Here is a 16,192-nt window from a genome sequence, read left to right as displayed (position 1 = left end):
ATCCAAGAGATCTGTAAACCACTATAGAATGGAAGACTGGACTCTGATGCTGGAAAGTAGAGAATTATTTATTATTTCATCCATTTCTTACAAATTGGAAAGGATATGAATTCATAGGTACTACAGAATAGACACAAGAGTCGAAGACATGGAAATATAATAATCAACTTTAAACAATCAAATTCTTTTATAACTACAGGGACAGAAATAGAGTGGGATCTGATATATAATGGAATATCATCTGCAAAAATATATAATTTGTATTGAGTTATGTTCTAACATCAGGATATACAAAACTGGGTATAAAGGACATCCCTGTCTGGTTCCATTTTTAATCCTAAAGGAATCAGACAGGAGTCCACTTGTATGCACTTTTGCATGTGGACCTATGTATAAATATGGAGGTTAATTTAGGGTGTTCCCCACTATTCACTAATAACTTTATATGTTGAGCCACCTCATTAAGCAATCATATGTAATGTATAAAAGAAAAAGAATGCGGTTCGCGGCTCAGGGATTGTATGAAATAATATATACGTGTATTTGTTACATAGTATCAAAGAACAAACATTTACATAATGCAATCAGGTATTTTACCCTGTTAACACTTCACAGGACCTAGGTATTATATACTAGACACAGTACTTCCATGTCATCAAATAAATAATTGTAAGAGGAACCGCAAAAGTCCCAACCGTATAGAGTTTATGCAAAAATCCGACACGTTTCGCCACCGTTAGGCTTCCTCAGGGATATCTTTGTACGTAATTTACGATCCATGGAAGATCATAAAAGACACAAACATGCGTGATGATAAATAGTCGGTCGGTACTTTTGTGGTTCTTCACACAATTGTTTGTTTGATGACATAGAAGTACTGTGTCTAGTATATAATACCTAGGTCCTGTGAAGTGTTAATAGGACCAAGGTAAAATACCTGATTGTGTTATGTAAATGTTTTTCTTTAATACGATGTAACAAATACACGTATATATATTTTTATACAATCCCTGAGCCTTGAACCCCATTCTTTTTCTTCTTTTATACATTATATATGGACCCATGTATAATTATGGCTCGTATTTTATGAAATATACCCAGGCCTAATCCTATTTGGAACAATGTTTCTTGTGACAAAATTGACTCGATTGAATGTCTTTTTGCCATCGACCAAAAAAAGACGTGGGGGACAGAATGTTTTCGTCCAATTGATAAGAGACACAGTCTTCAAAGTGCCCAAAAGTGTAAAATTGATCTAGATTTATTAAATTGGGTACAAGACACTTAAGCGTATTGGCTATAAATTTAGTGTATATCCTGATATCCAGATTGGTTAGGAAAATAGGTCTATAATTATTACATAGAGTGGCATTTCTACCAGGTTTGGGTAACACAGTAATATGGCCTTTTAGAGATTGGGTTGGTATCCCCATTGTGGAGGTTGTCACATCAAAAACTGGGAGCATAAAAGATGAGTATCTTGGAATATTTTTTAAAATCTGTGAGTCAGCCTATCAGGCCCTGAACTCCTACTAATTACTAAGGATACGGGGTCGTGGCTAGGCACGTGCACAAGACAGATGCTTGAGGACACAGCTTCGCTGGACTAATCTGCGAATAGAGCCTCCACAAGCACTCCTATGAGCGAGAACACTTAGAGATTACCTGCAGCAAAGCCCCAGAGACTCCTGCCCAGACCTCCCTCATATCGGAGCTTTTCCGGTCACAATGTGTAGACACGCCATAGCTTGCAGAAGCCAAAATGGCTAGGCAGAAGGGAGCCAGCACAGATTATATCCTACAGCACAGATTATATCCTACAGCTGGAAGGTATGTCACAAAACCCCTCTGCTTTTTATCGCCGTCACTCATTTAGATTTGCTTGTTGTGGCTACTGATTTTCAATCACTAGCCACATGGAGGAAATTTTTGGAGCAGGCAAGAAAAGAGATTTGGACATCTTGAGGGCGGAGTCTATTGCTTGTAATCATCAACCACCTTTTGGTTATGAATCAACACCAAGAAGAGTTGAATAATAGGGGTGGAAGAAAAATAATGAAAAAAGAGGAATTTATCTGTGCTTACTGAACAACTGGCTTTGGCTAAAAAAAAGTTGCTGAAAAGAGATCTGGCCGTCCCAATAGACATTGTACGCATACATTGTGCATTCTGCATGAAAGGCAACATGCTGCAAAGAGTGTCAATTGCAAGTTGTACAGTCCTAATTTAAAAGAGGAAATTTAGCACCCATCTTGATAAAACCAAGCTACATTCTTAACCAACCCCTAGGGTTCTAATTCTATCAATATTTTCACCCAAAAAGCGTTCCTTTTTTTTTTTGCATGGAAATTAATTTTCATTGTAGGCCTACAATTCTTAGGCATAACTCGCCGAAATACAGGTTGACAAACGAAAATCCATCGATAATCCGGTCACCTCACTTTGCCGGCATGAAATTCTTATCATATTTTCAATACAGGGACTGCAGTACACTGTTTGGCCACTAATGTTTTGATAGCGCTGTACTGCAGAAACAGCTGTTAGCTTCCTTGCTAAACTAAATACACGTTGAGACGTCCCTGCTGCCTGCTCCCTGGAGCTGTGCCAGATGTCCAGGGTGCTGCAAGGGGAAGGCTGGCCTGTGTGTGGAGGCAAGTATAACTTTTCAAAATCCGGAATTTTTGAAAATCTGGCACTTCTCGGGTCAGGAGGTTGCCAGATTTTTGATTGCAAACCTGTATGTCCAATATTTATTAAATTTAATAAACTTTGAAAAAAAATCTGTTAAAACAAGGGTGCATAAAAATACTAAAACCTGTAAAATAACTGTACAGTAGCACGTATAATATATATATATATATATATATATAAATAATATATGGATTTCTTTGTATTGACTCAATACAGCTATTTTGTATTGTTTGGTGCGCCTGTCACCGGGAAACGTCGCTGCAGTTGCCGGCTGAATATCAAATGAAGAAGACAAGCCCCAAGAATGTGCTGGGACAAGCAAAACGCCGGGGGTGCCAAAGGAAGAAGGCAAGTGTTTTTTTTTATGCTTTTGGCGACTTCAAGTGTGACTCAACATTACCACCACAAGTCACACTCAGCAATAATGGTGGGGGGGGGGGTTAATGATGTTCCCAAATATCTGTTCCAAAATCTGTCCCCCATCAGTTTAAAGCACTGGAGAGCACCTTGTCCTGTATTATAGACCTTAAAAAGAGAGGTCTTCCTTATCGATGGGGATTTCAATTTTGTTTATCAGTTACTTATCAAGGCAAGCAGCACTACCGTCACACACCAGAGGATTTACAAGGTTTTTATGAGGACAGACCTGGCAAAGACCACTTAGCGTTTTATGCCCACTCTTTTACAGGACTGTCAGGATATTCATCTGGAAGTGGAAAGGCTGCACAGGGCCTGGACCTCCCAGACATTTTCAAACCACATTATTATTTGACTAAGGAGGCGGGGTTCAATGGGGAAAGAAAACATTCTGAGCCAACTATAGAAGGTATTTCCTTCCAAATCTTCTCAGACCTTTGTCCAATAACAGTTCAAAGATCGCTCAAGCCTTTGCTACAGTTTCTTACAGCCAAAGAGATCAAGTACTGTTGGGCCTTTCCCCCCTACTCAGAGTTTCAATACAAGGGACAATCCTTTTTGTTATACAAATTTCTCTGATGGGGAACAACTTATGCTTGATATGAACCTTTTACATAATTGAGTATGTAGTGCACAAGCTCCACTTCTTCCATTCTGCAATACAGTTAAAGTGGAACTAAATTGAAAATTTAAAAAAAATCACACATATCTTTAAGCCCACATCGTCCTGGAATCCTCCTTCATCCCAGAGAAAGCGGTGGGCACTGACACCTTGGTTTGTCTTCTTCCTTGTTCTGGCTACATCACTTGATCCCGTCCTGCGCAGGTGCAAGATTGAGTGACGTAGCCTGCTGTAAAGGGGGGAAAAAAAAAAGTACCAGTCCTATAGAACCTCTTAATATTATAGGCTTCCACCCAACCATTTTCGCATATGATTTTTTCCGCTCGATCTCACTACCTAGGGTAAAACTCAAACAAATAAAGATATTAGATAAAGCTTTCACAGTGGAAGAAGCCCTTCAATTCCTGAAATCTAACAGTTCTCCAGGCCCAGATAGCTTTTCTAACTAAAGAATTATTGCATAAGTTAGCCCCTCACTTGGGTATTTATTTCAATTCACTCAGGGATGGGGCCCCACTCCCAAACTAGGTAAAGATAGTTCCTCACTGGCAAACTATTGCCCCATTTCATTAATCAACTGTAATTTTAAGATTATACCTAAAATATTAACTCTCCAGTTTAACACTTTTTAGGAAATCTACATTCATTCGGACTGTCAAACCAGATGATCCATTGACTTTATTTCTGCATAAACCTCCAACTGAGACTAAGTCCCTGACAAAAATGCTATTTTATTTTCTATTGATCCTCAAAAGGCCTTTGTAAGCCAGTCATTGGATTACCTGTACTTGTGCTTAATTGTATGGGTTTTGATCTAGCTTTCTTACAGTTGCTGACCACATTATGCGATACCCCCCTAAAGCTGAAGTCTCGCTGGGGGGATATCTATCAAACACATATCCATCCGCAGCAGGGTTGCCCACTCCTCCCCTCCTTTTTACAATCGAACCCATAGCCTTGGCAATTTACAGCATTCCAACACAAGTGGTATACAATATGGCCCGACAGAACACAAATGTGCCTTATTCGCGAAGAATTTGCTACTGTATGTATCTCACCCTCTGAGATCTCTACAAAATTTGTTTAAACTTTTAAATACCTCTAACTCTTTGTTGGGGTTGACAGCGAATCAATAAACTGCTATGAACAGTTATCTCCCTTCAAAAGTGTTGACCCTGCTAAAACAAAACTTTATTTTAAATGGCCTCCTTCTTCCAATACCTGGGTATGCAAGTTACGCCTAGTTACGATTCTTTTTATGGAGAGAATTACAATCCACCACTCTATGTAAAATCTATGTAGATTTAGCTAGATGGGTATCCTCCCGTCTTAATTTGGTAAGATAGCTTCAGAGAAAGTGAATGTGCTTCATTGAGTATTATACTTCTTCCATAGCTTACCCATAATGATTCCAAAATGGGATCTTGATATCCTCAAATCTAAGGTCATGGCATTCATGTGCGGAAATTAGCATAGCCAACTCCCATGTACAACAATGCTTGCCCTGAAAATAGGTGGTGGTCTAGGATTTCCCCCTTTTTCAGACATATCACCAGATGGCTACAGTAGCTCAGCTCTCTTGTTGCAGTCTGTCTTGCGCAAGGATGACACGCACACAGGACTCATAGAGCGATCCATATTTTTCCATCCTTCCCACCAGCCCTCTTCTGCTGCCTCTTTTTGTATTTCTCTTCATTGGCTTCCATTTCACCTTAGAATCAAATTCAAGATCCTGTGTTTGCCTTCAAATCCCTCCACAGTTTGTATCCCACTTACCTTTCTGACCTGATGGAAAAATACTTCCCTAGCCGATCTCTTCGCTTCTCCAATGATCTACTAATGACTTCCTTACCTACCTAAATTGTTTAGGTGACCTTGCAAGGGTCTTGGTATGGTCCTCCCACTTCCCTTGCAACTGATCTTCTAGATCATCTTGCAAGGGTCCTGGCAAGGTTCTTCCACCTCCCTTACAAATGACTTGTTTTAAAAGGTGTAGCTCATTCTGCAAGGGTTTTGATACGGTTCTCCCACCTCCCTTGTCACTAATTTTCTAGATCATAATGCAAGGGTCCTGGCAGAGTTTCTCCACCTCAACATTCTTATATGGTTTGGGTCACTTTGTAGGTCGTCCCATTCGTTTGAAATTAATCTGCTTCGAGATTACCATGCAAGGCTCCTGACAGGATTCTTTCACCTCCCTTACAAGGGACTACCTTATATTGTTTAGGTAATTTCGCAAGGGTCTCCCCACCACCCTTGCATGTGATCTATCTGGTAGAGTCTTAGTAGGGTTGTCCTACTTCTCTTTCATCTGTATTTAAAACATTTAATTGTTTTTTTTTAAAGGGTTTTACAACAATTGGGGAAAAGTGTGAAGTCACATACAAAGAAAGGAAAAATAATTTTTTTTACAACAGTTCAAGAGTTGAATTTACAGCAGGAAGTCTTTATGGATAGAGTTAACATTCGAGTTTTTGTGAGATAACATCATTATAAAATGCACTATAATTGTTAACATTCTGGAGATTCAAAATGGATTTTAAAATTTGCCATTCCTCTATATATTTTCACTCCAAATTTTAATACAGGTAATCCCTGCGCACTCAATCTGTTGGATATAATCCCGAGATTAAGATTGGTGGATACCTCTCTTTCACCTGATCTTTTTCTAGATTATCTTCCAAGGGTCCAGGCAGGGTTCTTCCATCTCCCTTACAAGGGACAGCCTTATATGGTTTAGGTCACCTTAAAAAAGGGCTTGGTAGGGTCCTCCCACCTCTCTTGCAACTAATCTTTTTGTAGATCATCTTGCAAGAATCATGGTAGGATCCTTCCACCTCCCTTACAAGGGACTGTCTTATATGGCTTAAGTCACTTTGTATGAGTCTTGGTAAGGTCGTCCCACTCACCTTGCAACTGATCTTCTTCTAGATCTCCTTGCAAGGGTCCTGGCAGGGTTCTTTCTTGACCCTTACAAGGGACTGCCTTAAATGGTTTAGGTCAACTTGTACGGGTCTTGGTAGGGTTCCCCCACCTCTCTTGCAACTGATCTTCTTCCAGTTCATCTTGCAAGGGTTTTGCCAGGATACTACCATCTGTCTTTGCGAGGATCTTGGCAGGGACTTCTTGCTTTCCTTCAAGGGAATCCCTTGCTCCTTTAGGTCTTATTGGCTTTAGGATGGCAATTTCTCTGTGTCGGAAGGCCCCTTCTTACTTTTCTTTTCATATAGATTATTACACTGGGGAACACATTTTCTGTTGAGTTAGATTTTACACTCATTTTTTGTTAATTTTTGGGCGGTGAATCCAGAAATGACCCCAGTTTTTTGCTATCACATCCAGGTTTTACAATACAGGGTATCTTCCATTTTTGTCAAAAACATACAAATTTTACATACAATGAAAAAATAATGAAATCACTTGAATCTACTGTTTATTTAAATTTCTTTTGTTCATACAAGGGATTTATTGTTACTCTATTACTTTTTTTTTTACAGTAAAATATTTGAAAATTAACCGGGTAAGCAGCTAGGGTAAAAATGTATGCTTATAGCTTTTTCTGGAGTGTTTAGCATTAGGACAATCCCGCCAAATGCTCCAACAATAGTAAGCCATCATATGTACATCCCATCGACCCTGATACCGTCCTTCCATGACCTTCAAATCTTGGTGGAATCGTTCACCTTGCTCATGACAGATTGCAAGGTTTTCTGGGAAGTTAGAAAGATGGCTATGCAAAAAATGCACCTTGATGCTCATATTGCAACCAAGCATTTTGTAGCTCTCCAAGAGGTACTGGCCAATTTCTGTGTAATTATTTCTTGTGTGTTTCCAAGAAAGCCCTTGTCAATGGCTTTGAATGATAAAGCATTCTTTTCGACTTTTGACATTGACCTGATAAAATCTTCATCTTTCATGAGCTGCCGATCTGTGGACCATGAAACACACTGACCTTTTTTTTTTTTTTTCAAAAGACAAGCTAGGAAACACCAAAATGAGGAACTTGAAACGGTCTTCTTCAGTTGGAAAAGCTTTAATGAACTGCTTCATCAGACCCAGTTTCATGAACAGAGGCAGGATATATTATTCTTTCTATCAACAAGTGGCTCATGTAGAATGTTTGGATCACTTGGTTTTAGGGCAGATCTTGAAGGCCAATTCCTTTCCACCCAATGCCTCTCACAAGCTCTGCTGTCCCACATGCACAGATAACAGGGATACTGGGTGTATCTGCGTTGCTGACCAAGAAGGAAGCATACCATATTAAGGTCAACACAGATGACCCATTTGTGTTGATGATATTGCAACAACTTAATGACTCTCTTATGTCTGCATATTCTTCACAAAGATAAACTTTAATGGCCAATGGGACTGACTGTTTTTCTCACACAGTCCTGATGCTAGGAGTTCTGAAGCTTTCTTTGATAGTCCCAAATCACTCAACTCATGCTGATTAAATCCCCTAGGAACAAAGTCCTCTTCAATTTCAAACACTTCATCATTGTTTTTACATTGTTCATCACCATAATCATCTTCTTCAAGAGAAGGTAGTGTAACAAAAACCGGCACTGGGATTCCATCTGAATGAGCCACTGGGCGTATAGCTGATGGTAGACTAGGATACTCTATGTTACATTTATTTTTCTTGTTATATCCTGACGTTTTCACTATACAAAAGTAACAGTCACGGAAATGATCTCCTCCTGGCTTTTGCCAAACCATAGGTATACCAAAAAGCATCTTATCACGTGTTCCCTTTATCCACATCAGTAAACCCTGATGTTTGCCCTTTGACTGGGAATGGTGAAACTGCCACAGATAACAAAATGGATCAGGGTTGTTTAGGCATGTACGACAAGAAACAGCAGAGCCAGACATGATCTGAAATAAAGGAAATACGTGTGTAAGTAGAAAAATAAATTTTGCTTATTACTACGTAGAGCAGCGCACAACCTCTGACCACACTGTCTTGAATGTAAATGAATAGCCTACTGTATATACATCCACGCTACAGTAATCACATTAAAATAAGCAGTGAGGAAAAAAACTGATGTGATAGAAGAAAACTAACTGCACTTTCAGAATCAGCATACCTATTTTAGTGTAAATAAGCGTAAAAAGTGAAGTCAACAAAAAATGTAATAGCAGTGAAACCAAAATGTGAAAACAGCACGAAAAGTTAGTTTCAAATACTTAATGCATTATAAATCAAATGGTGAAAACATTTACAAGGTAGACAAATCCTAAAATTGTAGAACAGCAAAACAAAAAATGTGAAAAATACAGAAATAAAAAATAATTTCATAAAATGTATACAATAATGAATTAACCTGGGAAGTCAAATAAAATACTGTTTCTTTTCGTATTTGTTTTCCATCACCCACCACATGTGAAAGCAAGAAGAATCTTGCAATGTTGTTGGCAGGATTCCCCCAGCTCTCTTGCACAGGAGTTCAAGGTGTCTTCATTTTAGCATTTAGACTTTTACTTGAATGTTCTTAGTCCCAGAAGGCTCTTTTGCCTGCACTGTAGTACGACCAGCAGCAGAATGGCTGGGGAGGCTGGGGTGGCCACTGGTATACCGCTCCATAAATGAGAGTGATAAAAGAAAAAAAACAATCATCTACAATATTGCAGTGACTCAAGTGAAAAACCTAGATCTGATTGTCTGCTTTGGTTTACTAGCTGTGTATTGGTGAACTGCCATTTGTACACTGTATTCATTATTTTGTCATAATATTAATCTAATAATGCTAATAATATGATCTAAAAAAGTAATACTGATCATTTGAATAAAACATGGTTCATATTGCTGATTTAATTTGTTTTAAATTATTTATTTTCCACTTGTTATAGCATGCCAACAGATCTCTCCCTAAACTCTGGTTATTTGGGATTCAGATAACGACACCTCTGCTTTCTCGATTGCTCCTGCAGTCCTAGCGGAGCTGTAGCATGTGTTCTGCATCCAATAACAAATACCACAGCTCCGCTAGGGCTGCAGGAGCAATCAGGAGAGCGGCGCTGTCAGGAGAGCAGAGCAGAGCTCCGCGATTGCCTGAGAAAAGGGTAACCCTGATGACGGTTCAAGCTTCATCAGAGTTTCCTTTTTCTCAGCTATTCAGCACTAGAGGTGAATAGGGACAAGTCTTCCATTTAAGTCTAGTGCTGAATAGTTGAGAAACCCCAGTTAACCAGAAACTACACCTATCCAGAATAGGCCATTCCCTGTGGGTGCCGGATAACGGAGGTTCTACTGGTACTTCTTTTTGATCCCTGTAGACACTTTTGGGAAAATACCAGTAGATGGCGCCATTACAATATTTTCTGAGTGTTATTGAAGGGCAAATTCCCTGCTGCATGACTGTAGTGATGGGAGGGGAGATTTATGGGATGGAATGAGGTGGGGGGTGGAATATCAGATTTGCAGGGTGACATGGGTGGGGTGCTGTAAAAGAAGAAATAGGGTAAGTTTAGCCTGACAAGCTATTAACCTCCCTGGCAGTATGATTATTTTGTTTTTGATGCCAAATAGGCATTGCCAACGGGACGCCAATGCCAGCTGGGCATCACCAAGTGGACCTAGATGCTGGGCCAGCATCGCTAGAGGAACTTCCAAACTGATAAATGTGAATTTATCTATATTATGTATGAAGGGGCAGCAATTATGTTTTAGGATAATCCAGATTTTACTAATTTGGAAGCTGTTATTGTTATTACTGTTATTGTTATTAGTACTGGCATCTAATAAATGGAAAACTTGCAATATCTTAACATGTGGATTTGTAAGAAGCCACCCCTCTGTATTCATATTAGTCACACCTAGTTTTCAGCATGGGGACCTTGCTTTGCTTATAGCCCTGGAAATATATGTGGCAATACCTGGGAATATATTTATATATATATTTATATACACACATACATACATCTAATTTTATTCATATATTATGTACTATTTACCCTATAAAGGTATGGTATTTCTAGAGTGTACTGTCCAAAAAGTTAAGACACTTTCATAGCACTCTACAGCTTTCTGTTCTGTTAAAATCAAATATTAGTAAGTTTAAACCAGCTATAGATGGTTAAGAAATGCATTGCAGTGCACAGTTTACTCTAGTGTGTAAATGAGAGAGGTGACCCCCAACTATGGTCTTACTGATAACCCCATGGTAGATCAGAATATAAAGAAACAGGAGAAAGACGTTTATTTTTTTGGCAAAACATTTAGGTGTATATTTTCAAATAAACACAGTGTAATAAGTACAAAAATAATAATGGTGTGGTTCACAAACAAATGATACAAGTCTAAAAACACATATTAGAGTAAAGGCATGCCTAGATATAACAAAACATAGGGGTATGCCTTGCTTAGTAGACAAAAATTCATCTGACTATAAGTTGCAACAGATGTAACAATGATAACATGTTGAAAAGGTAAGTATTTACAGTGAAAAACAAAACAAATTATATATATATATATATATATATATATATATATATATATATATATGTTATTCTTAGGGGCTAATTTTGGTGTCCAAAGAAAGTCACACCCATTAGCACCCCAGCAACCACACACACCAAATCATATAGTCACAAAGCTCAGCTATGATTAGGTGTCATAGACAGGAGTGCAGCAGATGTCTGGCAGATACGGAGGGGAACAGTGAAGACTGGAGGGGCAGGTTGGTGATCTGTGAGGTTGAAGAAGTACATTGGTGGACAATGGGGGATAGAGGGGTAAAGTGGAGGTCAGTGGGGGCAACAGGACGACAGTGGTAGTTAAAGGGGTTCATTGGTAGACAATGCAGGATAGAGGGGTAAAGTGGGAGTCAGTGGGGACCACAGGAGGACAGTGGAAGTTAAAGGTGTACACTCAGTGGACAATGAGGGATAGAGGGGTAAAGAGCTTAGAGGAGGTCACAGGAGGACAGTGGAAGTTAAAGTGGTACATTGGTAGACAATGTGGGTTAGAGGGGTAAAGTGCAGGCCAGTGAGGGCCACAGGAGGACAGTGGAAGGTAAAGGAGTACATTGCTAGACAATGCAGGATAGAGGGCTAAAGTGGAGGTCAGTGGGGCCCACAGGAGGACAGTGGAAGTTAAAGGGGCGCATTGGTGGGCAATTCAGGATAGAGGGGTAAATTGAAGGTCAGTGGAAGTGAAGGGGGTACATTGGTAGACAATACGAGATAGAGGGATACAGTGGAGGTCAGTGAGGGCCACAGCAAGAAAGTGGAAGTTAAAGGAGTACATTAGTAGACAATGCGGGATAGAGGGGTACAGTGGAGGTCAGTGAGGGCCACAGCAGGACAGTGGAAGTTAAAGGGTTACACTGGTAGACAATGGGGGATAGAGGGGTACAGTGGAGGCCACAGGAGGACAGTGGAAGTGAAAGGGGTACATTGGTAAATAATGCAGGATAGAGGGGTAAAGTGGGGGCCACAGGAGGACAGTGGAAGGTAAAGGGGTACACTCAGTGGACAATGGGGGATAGAGGGGTAAAGAGGTCAGAGGGGGTCACAGGAGTACAGTGGAAATTAAAGGGGTATATTGGTGGACAATGGGGAATAGAGGGTTACAGTGGAGGCCACAGGAGGTCAGTGGAAGTCAAAGGGGTACATTGATAAACAATGTTGGATAGAGGGGTAAAGTGGGGGTCAGTGGGGGCCACAGGAGGACAGTGGAAGGTAAAGGGGTACACTCAGTGGACAATGGGTGATAGAGGGGTAAAGAGGTCAGTGGGGGTCACAGGAGTACAGTGGAAATTAAAGGGGTACATTGGTGGACAATGGGGAATAGAGGGTTACAGTGGGGGCCACAGGAGGACAGTGGTAGTTAAAGGGGTATATTGGTAGAAAATGTGGGATAAAGGAGTACAGTGGATGTCAGTGGGGGCCACAGAAGGGGTACGTTGGTGTTGCATGGAGGCTATAGGGATGCACTGATTGGTATTAGAAGCTGCAGGGGTACATGGGTGATCAGTTGGGGGTGGAGGAGTAGATTGATCTTTAGTACAGACTAGAACATAAATACAATTTTTTTACCAAAGCCAAACAGGCACAACTATAATAAAATAAAGAGTATTTATTGGGGAACATACAAACATTCCCCAATCACTATACAAACCCTGTGTAAGACAACTGAAATAGAAGCATTTTGCTTACTAATGGAGTTTAATTCCAGCAGTGCATGAAGAAGTAGTATAATGAGTGTAGCAGACCAATACGTCACCCAGATGTCGGGAGGTATTTGAGAAATAAGCAGCACATTGGGGTGTTGGATGAATGTTTATTATATGTGGAGCAGCCATCTCCCTCCGATCCATCTCCTACGGAAGGTGAAACCCGAGCTGCCCCTCATTCCTGCTGAGCTGTTTCCTCTCCGTCACGTGACCTCCGCTGCGCTCCGGGGCTCAGCCTGCTGGAGGGATGAGCTGAGCGCTAGCTGAGCGCTGATCTGTGCAGAGAGGAGGGGAGCTCCGCTACAGGCTGCTCACTCATCAATCGGGCAAGCAGACATTTAATCAGCTTTCATTACTTTTCCTAGAAGCTTTAATTCAGTCTAATAATGCCTGACAAAGAAGCAAAAACTAGGAGTGACCTGGGGAAAAGTGGAAACAGTGGAACAGACGGATGCACAGTGGAAGGGGAAGGTCCCGATGAGGTAAGGCTATGCTTCCTAAATCTGTGTTCAAGTATTAGTAACTTTTATAACACTAGAAGTTAGGGAAATATTTCTTTTAAAGTATGTGTCTAACAGTTGTCTATGATTATCACCCATACAACTAAATTCTGGGAAGGTTTTTAGCTAATTTGGGATCTGCAATCAAGCTATGTACACTATTGTCTTTTAATAAAAGCAATTAATGATAAATGAGAAGGACATGTAAACCCTGCATGGATAAGACTAGTCCTAGAGCTCAGCAGTCTGCTATAATACATGTAGATGTCATGCTTCACATTATGCCACTTTCCCTGCATAGGTTTACTTGCAATCAATTATTGTCTAATGACCAGGGCCCACCTAAAGTGTACCTAAACTCAGAAATCTCACTCTACATCAACCCTTTTATGTGAGACAACATTAGAAATTGCCAATGTCCCAGCTGACAAAATGGTAGGGGGTGCAGGGAGCTGAAATTCTGTGCATTTGTGGCTCCCATCTGTACAAACTATAGCGGATGAAAAATAATCACCAGAATGAATCTGTCTGGATGGATCGCTCATTGCGGCTGAGAATCTTTTGATGTCCTTGGACATTACATAACAATATTTCTACAATCGTTGGTTTTAAAAGTCATGTGTCTAGCTCATGTACTGTGAAAACATTCAGTTCTGCTTTGAAAAATGACAATACCTGTTTACGTGAACTAAAGTACTTTCTATTTTTATTGCAACTACATAGAGTGAGCAAAAAGAATTGTCAAAGTCATACCTGTTAGTAGCAGTGAATGGAAGAGAAGAAACAATGCAAGGCTTGGGAGCACTAGGTATAGAAGTAACAGAAAAAATTGTTCATCTAGTCTGCCCATTTGAAATTTGTATTTTCATACCCATACTGTTTACAGATATGCTGCTTCTGCTGGAAGTCTGATCAAAGCAGCAACTACTCTCTAAGTAAATTATACACAGATTCTGTGTTTTCAACTTTTTAATTACCTTTTACTCCTAAATTGTTCCCCAGTATATATACCTGAAGATCAAAGGCTACACAACGTAAGACTTTAGTTGTTGGAAAGGATCTTTCAAAATCCTTTGAATGATGAATGAACGAGCACCGTGCAAACAGCGCCATTCTGCTCTATGTAAAGGGGAGGGGGGAGAACGAGTAAGTATCACCCGCTGCGTTCTCTCCCCTTCATTTGCGGTCATTTGTGGGTCTACCAGGGCCAATCCATGAATGATGAGTGCTGTACACATGCCAGATTATCGGATGAGAATCTGATGTGGGTACAATGCCTAAGGGTTCAATAAATGTGTTCACACAAGAACAACAAAACTTTTACTCAAAGTTCACACAATTTTCCATTTGGATTCAGTTTTGGATTCTAAGTTGTGTAAATCTTCTGCGCCAATATTTATGGATAGACTAGCTGCTTTTGTTTTTGTAGGGCACATTGTCTGCATTGTGGCAACGACATGACTGTAGCACAACATTCAGGGACTCATGGAATCATCAGCCACCCATTCATTTTTAATGAGCTGCCTTAATGCAAAGCATGCTAATGTGCAATCTAACGTGTAGTAATACATGTGCATTATTGTGTAAAAATCCTTAATATGTTTTGTTTGCCACTAAAAGGGAACATGGTAAGACCCCCATTGCTGTTTAATACTGGCAAACACAGAGCACAATGATTGCAAAGAAACTTTTGTCATTGATATAATATAATTGTAGATTAATACATCTGTAATAAATCCCACTGACGGCATGTAAACATTGGTCACATAGCCTTTGGAGGATTTCAATGAGAAACAGATTTACTGTTAAATTGTAATGAATTTGGTAAACATTTACAGATTTTAGAATGCCAGTGGTGTCATTTTTAACCCAGTGTATATTGATTGACCTTTTGACTGCATGGAAGCCGGCATTTAGCTCTGATGTTTTCTTTGTTGGCAAAGTAAAACTCAAGTTTATTTTATTAGAGACAAACAATCTGTGGCATCCTAAAGGAATAAACATCCTAAAGTGTACTTCCTTGACTGCAGGATTTCTGTAATTCATGCAAAGCACAGCAAATTCCATCTCTAGCAAAATGTGTTGCAGTAGGAATCTGTCCAAATAATATGGTTCTTTCCATTTACCCTGTGGATTTTACAACCTCCACCTGGATACTCCTAAAGCACCCCTTAGTCTTAATTTAAAATGAAGAATTAGAGAATACCAGCACAGCAGTCCCTGAACATTGAAGGAATAGGGATTTGAATGAGAATAGTAAAGACATCTAGAAAAGAGTTACTACAGGTGTTACTTATTCATGTTATATCCACAAGTAGAAGAAAGGAGATTAAAAAAAAAATTTAAAATAAGGAAAAGGTTACTATAATTTATACATTTAAGGTTTGGTCTTACCATTCTATATTGCTGTCCTAGCCTAAAAGTGCCAAAGTGGTACATACAGCCCTGAATGCTGGGGGAGTGATTGGTGACAAGGGAGGTAACTTGGCAAGCAATAGAAGCAAGGTACAGTCAGAATATTTGTAGTCTGCAACAAGCAGCCTAGTTTAACCAAGTAAGCATACAGGAAAGACATCAAAAACATAAAATACAAAGAAGATAAAAACAATAAATGAAATAAACAGTTTGTCATAACAATATGCCGCAGAAAGGCATTAAAGTCTCTCATCTATGCAAACATCGGCCACTATATTTTGTATATTTAAAGAAACATAGAAAAAGAAAAGAAGAATAGAAAAGAAAAGAGAGTAGGGTAAGAAAAGAAAAGATGGAGGAAGGAG

General features: G+C 39.7%; 1 protein-coding gene across 1 annotated transcript in view; it reads left to right on the top strand.

Annotated features, from left to right (window-relative positions):
• Positions 1–13,122: 13,122 nt before the first annotated feature.
• The window catches only part of LOC140329282 (two pore channel protein 2-like), a 30,402-nt gene continuing 27,332 nt past the window's right edge, over positions 13,123–16,192 (top strand). The window contains exon 1 of the mRNA XM_072409462.1: positions 13,123–13,394. Coding sequence (XP_072265563.1) covers positions 13,299–13,394 — 96 coding nt within the window. The 5' untranslated portion in view covers positions 13,123–13,298. The remainder of the gene's footprint in view (positions 13,395–16,192) is intronic.

Source organism: Pyxicephalus adspersus, chromosome 4 (genome assembly GCF_032062135.1).
Source record: "Pyxicephalus adspersus chromosome 4, UCB_Pads_2.0, whole genome shotgun sequence".
In the NCBI taxonomy this organism is placed as follows: Eukaryota; Metazoa; Chordata; class Amphibia; order Anura; family Pyxicephalidae; genus Pyxicephalus; species Pyxicephalus adspersus.
Note: the sequence above shows the minus strand (reverse complement) of the source record. Positions and strands in the feature narration are given on the sequence as shown.